The following is a 19892-nucleotide window of genomic DNA, read 5'->3' as shown; positions in this document are numbered from 1 at the left end:
CAATCAGTATATTTATATATAAACTTATGCTTCAAAATTTTATATTTATACAAATTCAAATTTATATATAAACTTATGCTTTAAAATTTAATTAGAGTTCAAACGCAGCACTAATAATATTTATAGAAGATAAAAAAAAAACATTTTAACATTTTATTTAGCAATTTTTTTTAAAATAGGTAAAATAAACATAAAAAAACTAAAATAATATTACTTCGGAGATGCTATAAAGTCAGCCTTAGAAGTCGCTGTGGTATGGGCCATTTCCGCGTGAGGACCCTTTTTTTAAAAAAATTTGCTCAAATCATTTATCACGCGTATCGTATACTAGGGCCTGTAATTCTTGCTATAATTACCAAAAGGGACATTAGACACACACACAACACATAATCCCTCCCATCAACTCACACGGTTCTTCTTACTTCACCCACCAGTAAGATAAAGGCACGTGGAGGATAAGGCTCTTCATATCTGACTTGGAAAGTTTACTAGGGCCTGTAATTCTTGTTGCACCATTTGAATCTGTTGAAAGTGAAGTAGGTTTATGAAGAATTAATCGAAAAACAAAGCAATTGGTTAAATTAAATAAATTAGTCAACCAGTATAATTTTTAGATTAGTATTTCATTTAAATAATTTAATTTCTTGTTTATTTAGAATTTAAGATTTATGGAATTTGAGGTGTTTAATAATTTGTTCTTAGATATAAAAAGTTCCAAAATCAGATTTTTTATAAATAAAATTTAAATTTAAATTTAAATAAAAAACATTAATTTAACTAAGTCTTGCTAACTCTGAATGAAATTGAATCAGATTAATATCAAATAATTTATTTTAAAACAAAAAATAAAATAATTTTATTTTTATAAAATAATTGACTTAGATTATGTTTGTTTTTGTATTTTAAAAGTATTTCTGAAAAAATTTATATAGAGAGATATAGGGTGGATTGTAATTTTAAGACAAGTCATCCCTTCAAGTCCACTCTCTCTATGGTATGGAACGTTTCCGCGTGAGGAATTTTCCATGGCTAATGTCGGAAGCAGAAAGTCGGAATGTCTAGGCTTGACCAGCTATGCATGAAAAATTTTGGTGCCGGGAGTTGACGGCTATTGACCTGGTGAAGTAAGAAAAAAGTTAGAAAATAAATTCCACAATTAAGTTGATGGCTATTGACATCCTGAAGTAAGAATCAAGTTTGAAAAATCTTATTAAGAGGAGAAGTTGATGGCTATTGACATCATTTCGGCCAAAATTTCTATCGGAAAATTAAGGGGTAAGAAACCCAGACTCAGTGAATAGATCAAAGCCACATATCCGGTGCGCAGCGGGTGAGGATATTTTGAATTGCAAGTACTCTACATACTCTTTCTAAAGTAGCTACTCCTGTTCTTCCTCCTCGTGAAACCACCTAAACATCTCATTTTCATCATATTCAAGGACAACATTGAATCTGTTGCCCTAAAGTTCTATCTGTTCCATCAAAGCAGAATTTATCAAATGAGCAAAGGGAAAATTTTCTAGATATACAAGAACAAAAATGTAGAGTTGAAATAAAGCAGAACTTATAAAATGAGCAACGAAGATCAAGAATTTTAAATTTTGGAAGAGACTGTGAAAACACTTGAAATCAGTTGTTGTCCATTGAAAATAAGAGATAGCTGTATAGAGAGAATAGATACGTACCAGTTTGCCTTTCCAAACAACAATTAGATTAGTTCTGGATTAGATAAGGAGCCACAAGCTTCTCCAAGCAAAAGTGCTTTGGTTTGGATCTCAAAAGGAATCCATGCCAACATAACTACATCAAATTCTTGGGAAAGTGTTCATAACTTTCATAGAACTTGTGTATTTAGCTGGAGAAATTTTACATTTTGCATCTTTCTAAACACATCCGTGCTGAGGACAAGAAACAAACTTGTTTGGTCAATTTGTACTTGTTCCCCCAAGAAAAACTCAGAAAGCCACTATTGAGAGAGGAATGTAGGAGAAGACATTGTTGAAAGAAGTTAAGCCTGCAGCGGTTGCAGGCGAACCATTGAATCAGTACAGACAACTTCTGTACTGATTCATGCATATACAGGGTAAGGCCACACAATTTTTCAGCATCATGCTTCCAAAATATTGAATGTAAATGTGAAAAGAAATTAAAAGCATGAACATTTTAAGACACCTAAATACCATGCAGATAGGAAAACAGAACCAAGTACTCTGACACTTGTTTCTTTCAAAACTGTAAAAGCTTCCATGTGATGCCATATTCTTTGACATTCGGGTGATTCTTGATGAGTAATTTCCCTTCCCATATCTCTTACGAGTTGATGCATTTATAACTTTTTCTCTATTTTTTATTTTAACAATTTCTACAAGACATCAGTCGATGAGATAGTCAATCCTAAATCTTGCACCTATACCGAGCCCATCATGTGTCCTAGCTGTATAATCCCTATCTATTCTGTCGCACCGATATCACAAGGATTCTGAAAAATTAATTTTAATGAAAATAAAAAGAACAGATTTCTGGTATTTTATTTTTTGATGGGAAATGATCTTGTTTTAAAGAGTCGTCACCTAGTATTATAGTCACTAGAAACCCTAACTAGTCAACAAAGATTCTATAGTACGTGACTGGTTGTGGATAGAAAAGGTATTAGCACCTCTAACACACCCTACCTGAGGTAAGCTGCATTGCTGGTTTTATCTTAAATTGTTAAAAATTTATTGATTTATGTTATGATAGTTTATTTGTAATATTTCTAACTCTGGCTCCAGTGAATATTCAACTACGGATACTTCCAACTGTGGCGTTGGTAAATATTACGTAGCTATAAATTTAACTCAATATTTTTATTTTTAACTCTAACATAAGTGAATAAATAAATAAAATAAATTTATTTTTATGCATGAACATATTTTTTTAATTTTTTGGAGCTGGGTCCAGCTCAGCTCATGTGGGGGCTGGGCTAGACCCAGCTAGCCCGGCCCGGTCACTGGCCCAAGCCAGTGACCTGGCTGGGCTAAGTCAAAGGCACGCGTCCTGCACTGTGCGAAGGTAATTAAATTACCTTCGCACAATGTTTACAAACAAAATATGCAGAGAATGAAAAGAGAAGAGAAAGGGCGTACCTGCTTCGGGAGGCGATGAAGATGGTGTTAAATAATATTTATGTGGTCTTATTTATTAAGAGTAGAATAGTACTTTCAGTTTGACCTATATATACTATATTTGTATTTAGGTTAAGACTAAGCATTCATAATATACAAATTATTCAGAATTCTAGCCTCCTTTCTCTATTTGATCTCAATTAATTTAACATGGTATCAGAGCTGGTTTTATGAAACGAGGCTTAATCCCAAGCACAAATTTTTTGGAGTGAGATTTTGTCTTCCACTTCTGCAAAATTTGGTATTTTGTCAGTTTCTGCAATTATTTTGGTATTTCGTCTACCCTTCAGCTTTTGTAATTTGGTATTTGCATTCAGTTTCTGCAAATTGGTTTTGTGTTTTGGAGTAATCGTTTAATTTTGAGAAGATATTTGTTTAGTTTCTGCAATCTCTGTTCAGTTTCTGCAATTTGGTATTTTGTTTTCCGCTGCTTTTGCATTCTGGTTCTCTGTGATTGTTAATTATGGCTACTGAAAGAGATGATTCGCTTCAGTCTGTGAGTGTGAGGTTGGATGGGAAGAACTATTCGTATTGGAGCTATGTAATGCGAAATTTTCTTAAGGGTAAGAAGATGTGGGGGTATGTTAGTGGAACTTATATAATACCTAAGAATATTGAGGAGGGGGATGTTGTTTTGATAGATACATGGGAAGCAAATAATGCAAAGATCATTACTTGGATCAACAATTCTGTTGAGCATTCGATAGGTACGCAGTTGGCGAAGTATGAGACAACAAAAGAGGTTTGGGATCATCTGCAAAGGTTATTCACGCAATCAAATTTTGCAAAACAGTACCAATTAGAGAATGACATACGAGCTCTTCATCAGAAGAATATGAGTATTCAAGAGTTTTATTCTGCTATGACAGATCTTTGGGATCAATTGGCTCTTACAGAATCAGCAGAATTAAAGGCATGTGGTGCCTATATTGAGCGTAGAGAGCAGCAACGATTGGTACAGTTTTTAACAGTGCTTCGCAGTGACTTCGAAGGACTTAGAGGTTCAATTCTGCATTGTACTCCACTGCCTTCTGTTGACTCTGTTGTCAGTGAGTTATTGGCTGAAGAAATACGTCTTCAGTCTTATTCTGAAAAGGGAATTCTTTCTGCTTCAAATCCTTCTGTACTAGCAGTACCTTCTAAGCCATTCTCTAATCATCAGAACAAGCCTTACACAAGGGTTGGCTTTGATGAGTGCAGTTTCTGTAAGAAGAAAGGTCATTGGAAGGCTCAGTGTCCTAAGTTGAGACAGCAGAATCAAGCTTGGAAGTCTAGCAGTCAGTCACAATCTAATGCTCATCGACCACCTCAGGGTTATAAACCACCACACCACAATACTGCAGCATTAGCTTCCCCAGGCTCTATTACCGATCCTAATACTTTGGCTGAGCAATTTCAGAAGTTTCTCTCCTTGCAGCCACAAGCAATGTCCGCTTCTTCCATAGGTCAGTTGCCTCATAATTCCTCAGGTATGTCACACTTTGAATGGGTCTTGGATTCTGGTGCTTCCCATCATATGTCTCCAGATTCCTCATCTTTTACCTCAGTGTCCCCTTTGTCCTCCATTCCTGTTATGACTGCTGATGGCACTCCCATGCCCTTAGCAGGTGTTGGTTCTGTTGTCACACCTCACTTGTCTCTCCCTAATGTTTATCTTATTCCAAAACTCAAATTGAATCTTGCGTCTGTTGGTCAAATATGTGATTCTGGTGATTATTTAGTCATGTTTTCTGGTTCTTTTTGTTGTGTACAGGATCTGCAGTCTCAGAAGCTGATTGGGACAGGCCGTAGGGAGAATGGACTATATATTTTGGATGAGTTAAAAGTGCCAGTTGCTGCTGCTACCGCTGCTGCTGCTACTGCTGATTTGTCTTCTTTTCGTTTGAGTCTTTCATCTTCTAGTTTTTATTTATGGCATTCCCGTCTAGGTCATGTTTCATCTTCTCGTTTGAGATTTTTGGCATCCACAGGAGCTTTAGGAAATTTGAAAACTTGTGACATTTCTGATTGTAGTGGATGTAAATTGGCAAAATTTTCTGCTTTACCTTTTAATCGAAGTATTTCTGTTTCATCTTCACCATTTGATTTGATTCATTCTGATGTATGGGGACCTTCTCCTGTTTCCACAAAAGAAGGGTCTCGATATTATGTCTCTTTTATTGATGATCATACTCGTTATTGTTGGGTTTATTTAATGAAACATCGTTCTGAATTCTTTGAGATATATGCAGCTTTTCGAGCTCTTATCAAAACTCAACATTCTGCTGTGATCAAATGCTTTAGATGTGATTTGGGTGGGGAATACACCTCTAATAAATTTTGTCAAATGCTTGCCTTAGATGGAACCATCCACCAAACTTCATGTACAGATACTCCTGAACAAAATGGTGTAGCTGAAAGAAAACATAGGCACATTGTTGAAACTGCTCGTTCTCTCTTGTTGTCTGCCTTTGTTCCTAGTGAGTTTTGGGGAGAAGCTGTTCTTACTGTTGTAAGTTTGATTAATACAATTCCATCTTCTCATAGTTTGGGTCTATCTCCTTTTGAAAAGTTATATGGGCATGTCCCTGATTATTCCTCATTTAGAGTTTTTGGTTGTACTTGTTTCGTTCTTCGTCCTCATGTAGAACGCAGTAAGTTATCCTCTCGATCCGCTATTTGTGTCTTTCTAGGTTATGGTGAAGGTAAAAAGGGGTATCGTTGTTTTGATCCAATAACTCAGAAACTTTATGTGTCTCGTCATGTTGTCTTCCTTGAGCATATACCTTTCTTTTCTATTCCATCCACTACTCATAGCCTGACAAAATCTGATCTTATTCATATAGATCCTTTTTCTGAGGATTCTGGTAATGATACCTCTCCCTATGTTCGATCAATTTGTACTCATAACTCTGCAGGTACTGGTACTTTACTCTCTAGCACATCTGAAGCTCCATTCTCATTTACAGCCCCTCAAGCTTCATCTGAGATTGTTGATCCACCTCCACGTCAGTCCATCCGCATTCGTAAGTCCACAAAACTACCAGATTTTGCTTATTCTTGTTATTCTTCATCATTTACTTCCTTTTTAGCTTCTATTCATTGTCTCTTTGAGCCCTCTTCCTATAAAGAGGCAATTCTTGATCCGCTTTGGCAGCAAGCTATGGATGAGGAACTTTCTGCTTTGCATAAGACAGATACTTGGGATCTGGTTCCTCTACCTCCTGGTAAGAGTGTTGTTGGTTGTCGTTGGGTGTATAAGATCAAGACTAATTCTGATGGGTCTATTGAGCGATACAAAGCTAGGCTGGTTGCAAAAGGATACTCTCAATAGTATGGTATGGACTATGAGGAGACATTTGCCCCGGTTGCAAAAATGACTACTATCCGCACTCTTATTGCCGTAGCTTCGGTTCGTCAGTGGCATATTTCTCAGCTTGATGTTAAAAATGCATTCTTGAATGGAGATCTTCAAGAAGAAGTTTATATGGCACCCCCTCCTGGTATTTCACATGACTCTGGATATGTTTGTAAGCTTAAGAAAGCATTATATGGTCTCAAACAAGCACCTCGTGCTTGGTTTGAGAAATTCTCTATTGTGATCTCGTCTCTTGGCTTTGTTTCTAGCAGTCATGATTCTGCTCTTTTTATTAAGTGCACTGATGCAGGTCGTATCATTCTGTCTTTATATGTTGATGACATGATTATTACTGGTGATGATATTGATGGTATTTCAGTTTTGAAGACAGAGTTGGCTAGACGATTTGAAATGAAGGATTTGGGTTATCTTCGATATTTCCTGGGTATTGAGGTAGCATACTCACCTAGAGGTTACCTTCTTTCTCAGTCGAAATATGTTGCAGATATTCTTGAGCGGGCTAGACTTACTGATAACAAAACTGTAGATACTCCTATTGAGGTTAACGCAAGGTACTCTTCTTCTGATGGTTTACCTTTGACAGATCCTACTTTATACCGCACTATTATTGGGAGTTTGGTATATCTCACCATTACTCGTCCAGATATTGCATATGCTGTTCATGTTGTTAGTCAGTTTGTTGCTTCTCCTACTACTGTTCACTGGGCAGTTGTTCTTCGTATTTTGCGATATCTTCGGGGTACAGTTTTTCAGAGTCTTTTACTTTCATCCACCTCTCCCTTGGAGTTGCGTGCATACTCTGATGCTGATCATGGTAGTGATCCCACAGATCGCAAGTCTGTTACCGGGTTCTGTATCTTTTTAGGTGATTCTCTTATTTCTTGGAAGAGCAAGAAACAATCTATTGTTTCTCAATCATCCACCGAAGCAGAATATCGTGCCATGGCATCTACTACCAAAGAGATTGTTTGGTTACGTTGGTTACTTGCTGATATGGGAATTTCCTTTTCTCATCCTACTCCTATGTATTGTGACAACCAGAGTTCTATTCAGATTGCTCATAACTCGGTTTTTCATGAGCGCACTAAGCACATTGAGATCGATTGTCATCTTACTCGTCATCATCTCAAACATGGCACCATTGCTTTGCCTTTTGTTCCTTCTTCCTTGCAGATTGCAGATTTCTTTACTAAGGCGCATTCCATCTCTCGTTTTCGTTTTCTGGTTGGCAAACTCTCGATGCTTGTATCTGCCGCATCGTGAGTTTGAGGGGAGATGTTAAATAATATTTATGTGGTCTTATTTATTAAGGGTAGAATAGTACTTTCAGTTTGACCAATATATACTCTATTTGTATTTAGGTTAAGACTAAGCATTCATAATATACAGATTATTCAGATTATTCTTTACTAAGGCGCATTCCATCTCTCGTTTTCGTTTTCTGGTTGGCAAACTCTCGATGCTTGTAGCTGCCGCATCGTGAGTTTGAGGGGAGATGTTAAATAATATTTATGTGGTCTTATTTATTAAGGGTAGAATAGTACTTTCAGTTTGACCTATATATACTCTATTTGTATTTAGGTTAAGACTAAGCATTTATAATATACAGATTATTCAGAATTCTAGCCTCCTTTCTCTATTTGATCTCAATTAATTTAACAGATGGTTGCAGCGCTGGTGGTGGCTCTCGTCTATTACTTTCTTCCTTCTGTGTCCACCATCTACTTTTTCTTTCCAGCAACTTCTGAGATGATGAAGGAGCTAAGAAGATGATGCAGATGCCGACTTTCTGTGGAAGATAATTTATGGGTCGTTCTTTTTTCTACAGGGATAAAGACAATGGCAGGGCCAATCCTTGTCTCTGCGTTGCTCCTCTATTTTTCTTTCCTTCTCGTCTCTGTGTTTTTTTGTTCTGTTTTTTTTTTCCCCCGTGATCTCTCTGTTTTTTGCTCTCCCCCTGGGTTTGTTTCTCTCGGTCTCTCTCTGTCCCCTCCTCCTTTTTTCGGTGTTCCTTTGTTTTTATAGAGCCTGATCGGTGGTAACAGACGGTATGCGAAGGGTTGACAACCATTAAGGCGCCCATAACTGAAGCCAACGGATGATTACTACTGCAACATTTTTCAGCTTTTACTGCTGAAAACGGTCTCTGGTTAAAGAAGAAGAAGATGAATAGCGTTCTTTGAAACAACGCCGTTTTGAGATAAGAGATGGCCATTTTGTGTTTTGACCCGTGAAGTTTCGAAAGTCTTGTAATGAAGCCCCTGGTTTAAACTGTAATTGGCCCCTGCATTTCCGCACCATTTTCAAGCTAGTCCTTAGATTTTACGTTTTGCAATTGTAACCCCAATTAAACCCCAAACTTTAATATTTCTTCAATTAAGTTCCTGAATAAATTAATTCCAAGCTGAATTAAGTTTAAAACTTATTAACACTTCAATTAAACCCTTGACTTGATTAATTAAATTAATTTCAAGCTTAATTAGGTCTCAAAACTTATCAATTCTCCAATTAAACCGTTAATTGGATTAATTAAATTAATTCCAAACTCAATTAAGTATCAAAACTTATCAATTCTCCAATTAAACCCTTGATTGGATTAATTAAATTAATCAAGAGTTTAATTAAATTTCTAAACTTCCAATCGTGTTGCTCTTAACCCAAATTTTAATACATTCTTCATTCATTTCATTTTTATTTATTTTTTTATCATTATTTTTTTTTGTTTTCATTTTATTTTTTTATTATTATTTTTGGTAAATAAAATAAAATAATAAAGGTAAAAAATCGGGTTATTACATATTCAATTGAATAAACTAGCAATATCAGGAAATTAGTTCTTCGGGTAATCATCATCAGGAGAGTTGTAACTTTTTGCAAGAACCTTTTGAACTTGACAATTTGGAATCACTTCCATTTCATGTAATGCGTTTTCCCATGCTTTTCTACTTGTACTAAATAATGAAGAACCAATAGCACAAAGAGCTAATGGAAGTCCATTACAAGGATGTACTATTCTCCAAGACGACTCCATAAAATCTTCAAGTAGGTAAGCCAACTCAAAATATAAGTGATTTTTTGTTATCTAGAGATTCATCTTTGCACTTGACAACTCACCATCAGCTACAATCAAAGCCTTATTTCTAGTTCATACAATGGTTTACTTCCTTGGCAAAACCAATTTTGCATGCCAACAATTGCATTGAATTGGTCGTATTTGTCCACATCATCAAGAACAATAAGATTTGTTCTGCAACTTAATGCATCCTTAATATAATCCCTTCATCAACATCATGTATGTCATCAGCAGTCTTGTTTAGGATATCTGAAAGAAATTGCCTCTATAGGCAAACTACACCATTGGATTCTTTTGACTATTCTCTAACATTTGATAGAAAGCTCCTGCCTTCAAACTTATGAAACTGCTGGTTATAAACACCCTTTGCTATGGTTGTCTTCCCTACTCCACCAATCCCATAGAGTATATCAAAGGCAGAACTGTGGGAGCCATATTCTTGCAACCATAAGTTGATATGTTTTACTAGAGGATCTCTTCCAATGAAATGAAGGGGGATATGAAATATTTTACGATCCAATTTCTTTGAGACCTTGTCGACAATAGATTGGACAAGCTGTGCCTCGTACCTGCATCAAAAAGAAAAATGCAATATATGATAATTAGTAGTCTCTCTCTATAAAGTTTCAAAATCTTAGTATCTTGGAAAAAAGAAATTAAACCAGGCTGTGCGTCAATGATTGAAACCGAAAATGGAATAATGTAGAAATCATTGCTTTTTTCAAGTAACTAAGAACGAAAATATCAGAAAATGAGAAAAAAAAATTTTCTTTTATTTTTATTTTTCTTTAATGTTCACTGAGTTGGGAGTGGTACAGTTTTTTTCTAAATTGGAGAGGTAATATCAGTCATTGTCTAAATGCTTTACCACAAACCTGAAAAAATTAAGAGTTGACTACCAGCATTCTAGTCTTATGCTATCTGTAATTTCATTCAGAAATACAACTTACCCATCTCCTAAAACCATTCCTCCTAAATCTGCAATTTTCTACAAAGCAATCCTCCACCAATTCACTCGTTCCATCTCCTCCTTGAAACGCTTTTCATGATCCAATAATGCTACAGCGACTTCAGATGGATCCAAATCATAGAATACTGGCAAAACTATGCAGTCAGCATTCCTCTTACACTCCATGATCATTACAAGTTCATCGAAGCACCACCTCGACGAAGCATAATCCAATAATTATTTTTCTTTATTTGTTTTGTTTCTTATTATTTTTTTATTAATTATTTTTTAATTTCATCACTTAATATTTTATTGATTGAAAATTTAATTTTGTTATTTTTATAGGTTTATCTTCTATGAGGTTCGTTACAGTCTCATAATTTAGACTACAAGTTTTGAAGATTAGGTTGAGTTCAAATTTATTTTAGGTCATTTTTAAAAATTGATATTTTTTTTTTAAAATCATCTTTCAACATTGGATTGGTTAGGAGTTAAATTTCATGATTTTTTTTATTTATTTCAATCTCATGTCTTAAGTCGTAATTTAGTAGGTTAACACATGTCCTTTTGTTTTCCATTGTTTTTTTAGATTGGATTGTTTTTCTCGGTTTTGCCCATCAACATTGCATTATTTGAGATTTGAACTTTGTTTTTATTTTTTTTTCTACAATGTTATCGTGATGTCAGGATTAAGTTATGTATTTAGCTAACTGACTTGGGTGGACTCAAGTCATTTTTTTGTTTTTTTTTAATTTGAATTTTTTTAATTTTATTGTTTAACATTTGATTGCTTAGAATTAAAATTCATATTTTTTTTTATAAGGGTGTCATATCTCATTTGATTTTTCGCTTCGTTATCAAATACTAGGAGGATATATTTCTGTAATATTGGCAAGCTTTTTTTTTTAGTTGATCATTGTGAATTTTTTTTTAATTCGATTTATTTATTGTTGTTGTTTATTTTTTTTAATTATATTATTAAATTAATTATATTTATTGAAGGCAAGTTAACAACGTAAGTCTTTAATTATTTTTATTTAAAAAAAAAAACACTATCATCACCTCAACATCTTTTTTACATTGAAAAAAACTTTGCCCTACGAGTAATACAGTTCAGGTAAATAATCTAGTTTAAGCTAATCACGTGGCCACAAAGCCCCACTGGGATTCATATTCAATATTCATTCGATGGTGTGTATGGTAGGCTAGACATGTGAAGCCCATTAATTGATTCTGTCCATATTATTTATGTTAACCCGACCCGGTTGTGCTTTTTGAAGGGACTCCACCAGGCTTGTTCCCCTGTTCAGATCTTAGCAAAAAAATATTGAGTGATCGATCTACATGAGCAATTTTGTTTGTTGCGTTAGCCATGTTTCTTATTTGTCATGCTGTAAGAGGCATTGGAAACCTTTTTATACACATGAATTACTCGCTTCAGGATGAGGAAAGTTTCATAGCTTGTGGATTTGATTGATTCCCAATGGAGAAAGAAAATCACTCTGAATTTGTTTCTGTACGAGTCAATACGGAAAAGACATGCCTGTTGCTTATGGAGAAAGTGAACGATTGTTGGGAAAAGTTTTCTCACTTGCAGGAGATAACTTGGAGGCCATCGTGCAAGAGATAAACCCACTTCCTTTCAGTATACTCAAACCTTGGATTCTAATTCAAATAGAATCTTTCCACAATTCAATGTCAAGAAGGCACTCATCATGGTGCTTTGGAGACCAGAGGCAATTTTCACTTCTTGACCTTCTCCAAATGCTCTACAAAACTTCCTTTCCGGATCCTTGATCCTTGCTTGCAGAGGAGAAAGCATCTAGCAGTGATAATGAGAACTCTCCTGCAACAGAGGGTGGGGAGTTTCAAAAGAGGATTTGTGATAAAGGCACCATGAAGGAGAAGCGTGGAAAGCCAGTGGTTGCTAGCTTCAGATAGACCTGGAAAAGGGGACAAGCTGCACAAGCACAATATCCCAATAAAAAAAAATTCAATCTAAACCTCTTAACTGTGCGTTAGGTGACCTTGATAACTTGCACGTACAACCATTTAAAGAATTTGTTAAAGAGGAACATAAGAAGTTGCAGGAGCATTGGATACAATTGGCAAACGAAGATCGTTCTGCAGCATATATATGCAGGCTGCGTTTCGGGATCAGATTGATTAAGGTGCAAACAAACATGGAGGATATGCGGGAACAAAACCATGAGATCGTGCTTCAGGGTCGGAATAATAATGGAGCAAGAAACAAAGAATTCGACATTTCTGCATCTATGGCAACTCTGGTTTTAATTATCTTCCCACAGGATCAGTCTCTGCAGTTTATTTCTGTTGTTCAAATGGTATTTAGAAAACTTAGCTTAATCAAAGAACAAAGGGCATAACAAGAACATCTAGGTTACTGTCATCCCTCAAATTTATTTATAGGCAAAATAAAAAATTACAAGATCTTTATCATAAAAAAAAGAATCATAACAACCATAATTCCCTTCATCTAAGGGATTACATAATTACATAGACATATTCAAAGTCAAAAAAATATCTAGCTAAACTCAAGTCTAAAAATCAGAACATAAAAAAAAATACCATAACAAATAGATAAATATGGCTAGAAACTAGCTGATAACAATTTCCTCCCTTTCTGTTGGCTACGATCCTAACCCTATGTATATGAATATGGAAAATAATCAGGTCCATTTACACTCTGATTCAGATGAAGCTTCTCCACATGTATTTGAGTACTTCTGCAGCATGCATGTTGCAGATGCTCCCATTAATCAGGGAGTCCCTTATCTCTTCTTCTAGTGGACATGTCTGGTCAGAAGTTAGCATACCCAATTCATATTAAGATCTCACTGCAAACCATGAATAAACATCTACTGGTGGATTGTCACAGACACATCAAGTTAATGAAGAGCAACGTTCCTATTCGATTGATTTGGAATTGAAAGTGCATGAAGAAAACATCGGGAAAGATTTGATGCACCGACAATCTGATGATGGCCTTCTTAACTACTTGGATGAGGAAAAATATGATTTGGTTTGTGACGGTGGTGTTATTTTTACACTTGTCTATGGATGATCCCAAAGTCTTTGCTGTGGTTAAGACCGTTGAAGATGGTAGCTGGACACTGAGTCACAAATCAAATTGGCCTGCTTCATACAAAAAAATGATACAAATTCATAGCTGTACACTGAGTGCCAAATTATTTTATGTTTTAAAAAGCTTTCAATATAACACCAAATCGGAAAAAAATTCAACTCAACCCATCATTATTTTCACATTTAATTTCTTTTCAAAAAAACACATTATAATTTCGTTACCAAAATCATAACAGTCACTGCAATAATAATTTCTAAAAATATGAGAAGCTATTTCTGCTTTAGCTGCTACATGTACATCATCATTAGTGTTTAATGAGCTGCTATCATCATCAGTTCCTTCCACTTCATGCAACATTCGTACACCAACCCTCTTTATTTGAACAACCGGATCATCTGTATACACTGAAACACTGAATTCATCACCGGTATCAAACACAGGATCATTGGACCCAAATTTCCAATAGCGTAGCCATAACAATTCAGATTTTTCAGCCGAAAATTCTATCGGAAAAATTGAGGGGTAAAAAACCCAGACTCTACCCTTGGTATTGTTCCTGATTTCAAGATAAACATGAAGATACGGATTGGGTACTAGCGTAGCAGAAAACCATGTGAATAGATTAAAGCCACATATCCGGTGTGTAGCAGGTGAGGATATTTTGAATGACAAGTGCTCTTCAAACTCTTTCTGAATTAGCCCTTCCTCCTCGTAAAACTCCAACATCTCATTTTCATCATATTCAAGGACAAAACTGAATCTGTTGCCGTGAAGTTCTATCTGTTCTATCAAAGCAGAAATTACAAGATGAGCAAAGGGAAAATTTTCTAAATATCGAAGAAGTACAAAAATGTAGAGTTGAAATACAGTAAAATGGGCGAGGGAGGACCTGAAATCTCCACGTCTGCATTTGAACGCTGACCATTTCCATTATTCTCAACAAGTGTGGGTCAACCTTTTGGATTAATTCTAGCTTAATCCAATCTTGGATGTGAACTAACTGATCACAATCACGAGCTATGGTAAAAGGGATCAGATTTGCAATTCTTTGCAGCGAATAACAATAGGATGTCAAGATATCAAAGGCTTTGCTTCAGCCACCTCTGCTTCAGCCACCTGTCAGAGAGAATAGAAAATATAATGGTTAGCAAGTTTGTTAATATGGTTAAACAGTTAATGAATTCTGTTACAGTTGAGTAGAATACGTAACCAAGCTTCTCACTTTTTGTTGATATAAAATGAATGTAATAGTGCTGGGAATGTAAGCAGTGAATAATATACATAAACATTTTCTTCTTCCTCTGCATTACAGCAGCATCTTTCTCTACTTCTATTTGCTTCTTGTTCATCTCTGTAACAATTCTTGCTAGCTTATCATGGTATCAGAGCTTAAGATTGTTAATATCTTGTGATCCTGTGATTTCACTGCTTCTAATATCTTGTTAATCTCTGTTTCTGGCATTATTATCGCCTGATTAAACCAATTCTTTCATAATAATCAATCTGCCTATCATCTGTTTGATATATTGTCAAACTGAAAAATTCTTCTTCAACTCTCTTCTCAAATCTGTGATTCTCTTCCTCTCTGTCTCTTGAGCTCTAAAAATGGTGACTACTTCTCAACTTCAAAGCTTCTAATATCTTGCTAATCTCTGTTTGCTTCCAACAGTTTCTACTACTGTGACAGTCAAGCATGTCTCTTCTGCAGTTCCTTCTGATCCCGCTGCCTCCGTCTTTCTTCCTCTTTCTCCTGGCATAATATGGTGTACTCTTCAAGCATAGAAAGAAGGTGGATACCATCATATAAGAATTCAGCGCCTCTCTCGCTTTTCCATGTCATGGTTTTGGAAGCCAAAGCCTCCACCATACCTGGCATTTTATTAACCAAATTACGACCTTTCTCATCACGCTTGAGAGTCAGATGAGCACCTCTCCCAGCATTGTATCAATTGTCATCCCTGTTATATTCCTCAAGCCAACTCTCCTCTTCACATGCAGTCAACCATTTCTCAACCTTTTCAAGTATTCCTTTCCTGCTAAAAGATTCCTCCTTAACATTAGCAATTTGAAGCTCAATCTGCTCAAGTATACTCGCAGGGTCCATGTTTCCAGATTCTATGGCTTAAACAACATATTCTTCTCCTGATTAGTTTGCTTATATTTTCACTAAAGGCCTTTCCACTTCTTTATTTCGATGTCTCTGTTCCAATCTTATGCTTGGTTCCTCCAAGCATATGATTGCGGGGGAATGTCAAGATATCAAAGGCTCTGCTTCAGCCACCTCTGCTTCAGCCACCTGTCAGAGAGAATAGAAAATATAATGGTTAGCAAGTTTGTTAATATGGTTAGACAGTTAATGAATTCTGTTACAGTTGAGTAGAATACGTAACCAAGCTTCTCACTTTTTGTTGATATAAAATGAATGTAATAGTGCTGGGAATGTAAGCAGTGAATAATATACATAAACATTTTCTTCTTCCTCTGCATTACAGCAGCATCTTTCTCTACTTCTATTTGCTTCTTGTTCATCTCTGTAACAATTCTTGCTAGCTTATCATAGGACACGTCTAACCCAACCAAATTGGATGGAATCTCTAGGAGTGTTTTAAGCATTTTGCATTCCGCTAATGAAAGGTAATTGAGTGTACCAATGTCCTTAATGCTTGATGGAAGAAAACAAATTTGGAGTTCTACTTAAATTTAGTGTCGTCAAAGAGTGTGGCAATGTGAACGAGGTAAATCTGGAATTTTTCATTTCTGAAAACCTGGAGGGAAAGAATAGCTTCAATGGAAGAGATGTAATGTAAGATGTGCTTGCAACAATTCTATCACTTTGATGCAACCTGCGTCCCTGATGATGCTCTAAATCCATATTCAAGCTCTCAAGTTTTGAGCTACCACACAAAACAAGCTCTTCAAGTGAATTCAATCTACTCATTTCTTCTGGAAGTCCCACAAGACTTTTACAGTTCTTCATATTTAAGATCACGAGACAATGTAAATCACCAATAGATTCATGAATCTGGACTAAATGGATGCAGTTTTCAAGTATTATCTTTTCCAGGCCTGGGAATCCTGAGAAGTCTCGGGTTCTAATGAGGTCATGCGAGCTACGCAGATCAAGAATTTTTAAATTTGGAAGAGACTGCAAAAACAATTACATTTAGTTGTAAAATAGGAGGTATAGCTATATAGAGAGAGGCTAGATACATACCAGTTTGCCTTTCCAAGAATCAATTAGACTACCTTTGGATAGATCAAGAACCACAAGCTTCTCCAAGCAGAAGTGTTGTGGTATGGATCTCAAAGAGAATCCATGCCAACATAATCATATTAAATTCTTGGGGAGGTGTTCATAACTTCCATAAAACTTCATGTAATTTAGTTGGGGAAATTTTACATTTTGCATCTTTCTAGAAGCATCCGTGCTGAAAATGGAAGACAAACTTGTTCTGCCAATCTGTACCTGTTCCCCCAAGAAAAACTCAGAAAGCCATTCCTGAGAGAGGAATGTACGATGACGACATTGTTGAAAGAAGTTAACCCTGCGGCGCTTGCAGCTAGCCATTGAATCAGTACAGCAACTTCTGTACTATTATATTTTATTAATGCATGCATATCCGGGGTAAGGCCACACAATTTTTCAGCATCATCCTTCCAAAATATTAAAAATATATGAGAAAAGAAAGTAAAAGCATGAATTTTTTAAGATGCCTTAATACAATGTAAATATGAAATCAAAACTAGATACTTACACTTGTTTCTTTAAATATTGTAAAGGCTTCCATGTGATGCCATATTCTTTGACATTTGGGTGATTCTTGACGAGCAATTTCCCTTCCCATATCTCATATCTCTTATGAGTTGATGCATCCATAACTTTTTATCATTTTTTATTTTAACATTTTCTACCAGACATCTATGGATGAGATTGTCAATCCTAAATCCATCTAGTATCCTAACTGCATAATTGTAATCCGTTCCATTGAAGAAACAAGCAATATCAAGGAATAAGTTCTTCTGATAATCATCAACAAGAGAGTCGTAACTTGTTGCAAGAACCTTTTGAACTTGAAAATTCAGAATCACCTCCATTTCATGCAATGCACTTTCCCATACTTCACTACTTTTTCTGGACAATGAGGAACCAATAACACGTAGGGCCAATGGAAGTCCCTTACAATGACGTACTATTCTCCAAGAGTCCTCTAAAAAATCTTCAACCGGGCAAGCTTGTCCAAAGGCATGCCAACTGAAAAGCTCAAGTGATTTTTTGTTATCTAGAGGTTCAACTTTGCACTTGACACACTTACCATCAGCTACAATCGAAGCCTTATTTCTAGTTGTTACAATGATTTTACTTCCTTGGAAAAGCCAATTTTGCATGCCAACAATTGCATTGAACTGGTACCATTTGTCTACGTCATCGAGAACAACAAGAGTTCTTCTGCAACACAATGCATCCTTAATCTTTATAATCCCTTCATCGACATCATGTGTCTCATCAGCAGTCTTGTTAGGATATCAGAAAGAAGTTGCCTCTGTAGACAAACTACCCCATTGGATTCTTTTGACCTTTCTCTAACATTTGATAGAAAGCTCCTGCCTTTAAATTTATGAAAGTTCTGGTTATAAACAGTCTTTGCTATGGCTGTCTTCCCAACTCCACCAATCCCATAGAGTATAGCAATAGCAGCACCATGGGTGCCATCTCACAACCATGAGTTGATATATTTTACCAGATGATCTCTTCCAATGAAATGAAGGGGGACATGAAATATTTAACGATCCAGTTTCTTTAATATTTTACCAGATGATTGGACAAGCTGTGCCTCATACCTGCATCAGAAAGAAAAATGCAATGTATGATAATTAGTAGTCTCTCCGTAAAGTTTAAAAATCTTGGTATCATGGAAAAAAGAAATTAAACCAGGCTGTGCGTCAATGATTGAATGCTATTTTTGTAGCTATGCTATCACCACATATTAAAACCAAAAAATGGAATAATGTAGAAATCTTTGCCTTTTCAGGTAGTCAAGGAAAAAAAAATGAGAAAAAAGTATCTTTTATTTTTATTTTCCTAGTATGTGCTCTGAGTTGGGAGTGTTATAGTTTCACTAAATTGTAGTGGTATTATCAGTTATCATCTCAATGCTTAACTACAAACCTGAAAAAATTAAGAGTTCAGAACCAGCATTCTATTATTATGTTACGTGTAGTTTCATCAAGAAATACAACTTACCCATCTCCTAAAACCATTCCTCCTAAATCTGCAACTTCCTACAAAACAATCCTCCACCCATTCACTTGCTCCATCTCCTTCTTGAAGCGCTTTTCATGATCCATAAATGCTGCAGCAAAGCTCCCTGTTTGATTTCTGACTTCAGACGGATCCACGTCATAGAAGACCGGCAAAATTATGCAGTCAGTATTGCTCTTACGTTCCATGATCATTACAAGTTCATCCAGGCACCACCGCGACGAATCATATGCTTTGGAGAACACGATTATTGATATTTTTTATTGTTGTATTGCCTGTTGAAGCTCTGACTTGATATTTTCTCCTCTCCCAATTTCATCATCGTCTCTAAATGTGTGAATCCCTGCTTGAACCAGGGCTGTGTAGAGGTGATCGGTAAAGTTCTTGCGGGTGTCTTCACCTCTAAAAGTCAAGAACACTTGATATTTACAATTAGAGAACAGTGAAAATGATGATTCTTGATATTTCCCAGAAGCCATTTCGAGACTAGCAAAAAAAAAAAAAGTTGCAGGATGAATGTCGATAATTCAAGATCGATAGCACAGCAATTAGCTGAAGTATTTATATATGGTTATCCTACTTTTTCTTGAAAACATCTTTCAAGTTATTTCCCAGCAATCACTCCCCCAAGCCCTTTCAGAGAAATATCTGTACATGTGTTATCCGCACTTGCTACCACGCATTTAGAAGCACAGATGGAGCAGGAAAGGAAAGTCATTAAGGATCCCCATCTGGCTATGTAAGCCTTAATTATTTACAAAGCACACATCTTGTAATCCTTACAAAGCCCACGGAGGTGAATTTGTTAGTTTATAATTTTGAGTGGCATGATAAGATGAGATGATGAACAAGTAGTCACTAACAGTGGTTTAATCTAAGTGATCATCAACAAAGAAAACAAGACAGCAGCTGGAACCAAAGTAAACAGGAGATAAGAAAGAGAGAGTACCTGCAAGTTTCCCTTTCCCTTCTCTCTTAAGCT

General features: G+C 35.9%; 1 protein-coding gene and 2 pseudogenes across 2 annotated transcripts; 1 reads left to right on the top strand and 2 right to left on the bottom strand.

Annotated features, from left to right (window-relative positions):
- Positions 1-1834: 1834 nt before the first annotated feature.
- Positions 1835-14999, bottom strand: LOC133703583 (disease resistance protein RUN1-like; annotated as a pseudogene).
- Positions 3461-5241, top strand: LOC133703331 (uncharacterized). Of its 2 annotated transcripts, none has more exons than XM_062127799.1 (2): positions 3461-4633; positions 4918-5241. In XM_062127799.1, exons 1-2 carry the CDS (start codon positions 3628-3630, stop codon positions 4953-4955), a joined length of 1044 nt encoding a protein of 347 aa, XP_061983783.1. In that variant the 5' UTR covers positions 3461-3627; the 3' UTR covers positions 4956-5241. The 2 variants fall into 2 exon arrangements, with proteins under 2 accessions (XP_061983783.1, XP_061983784.1); XM_062127800.1 differs by having other exon boundaries at positions 3462-4609.
- LOC133702674 (disease resistance protein RPV1-like) lies at positions 13804-19394 on the bottom strand (annotated as a pseudogene).
- Between the last annotated feature and the right edge of the window lie 498 nt (positions 19395-19892).

The sequence above is a fragment of the Populus nigra genome, chromosome 9 (assembly GCF_951802175.1).
Source record: "Populus nigra chromosome 9, ddPopNigr1.1, whole genome shotgun sequence".
NCBI lineage: Eukaryota > Viridiplantae > Streptophyta > Magnoliopsida > Malpighiales > Salicaceae > Populus > Populus nigra.
Note: the sequence above shows the minus strand (reverse complement) of the source record. Positions and strands in the feature narration are given on the sequence as shown.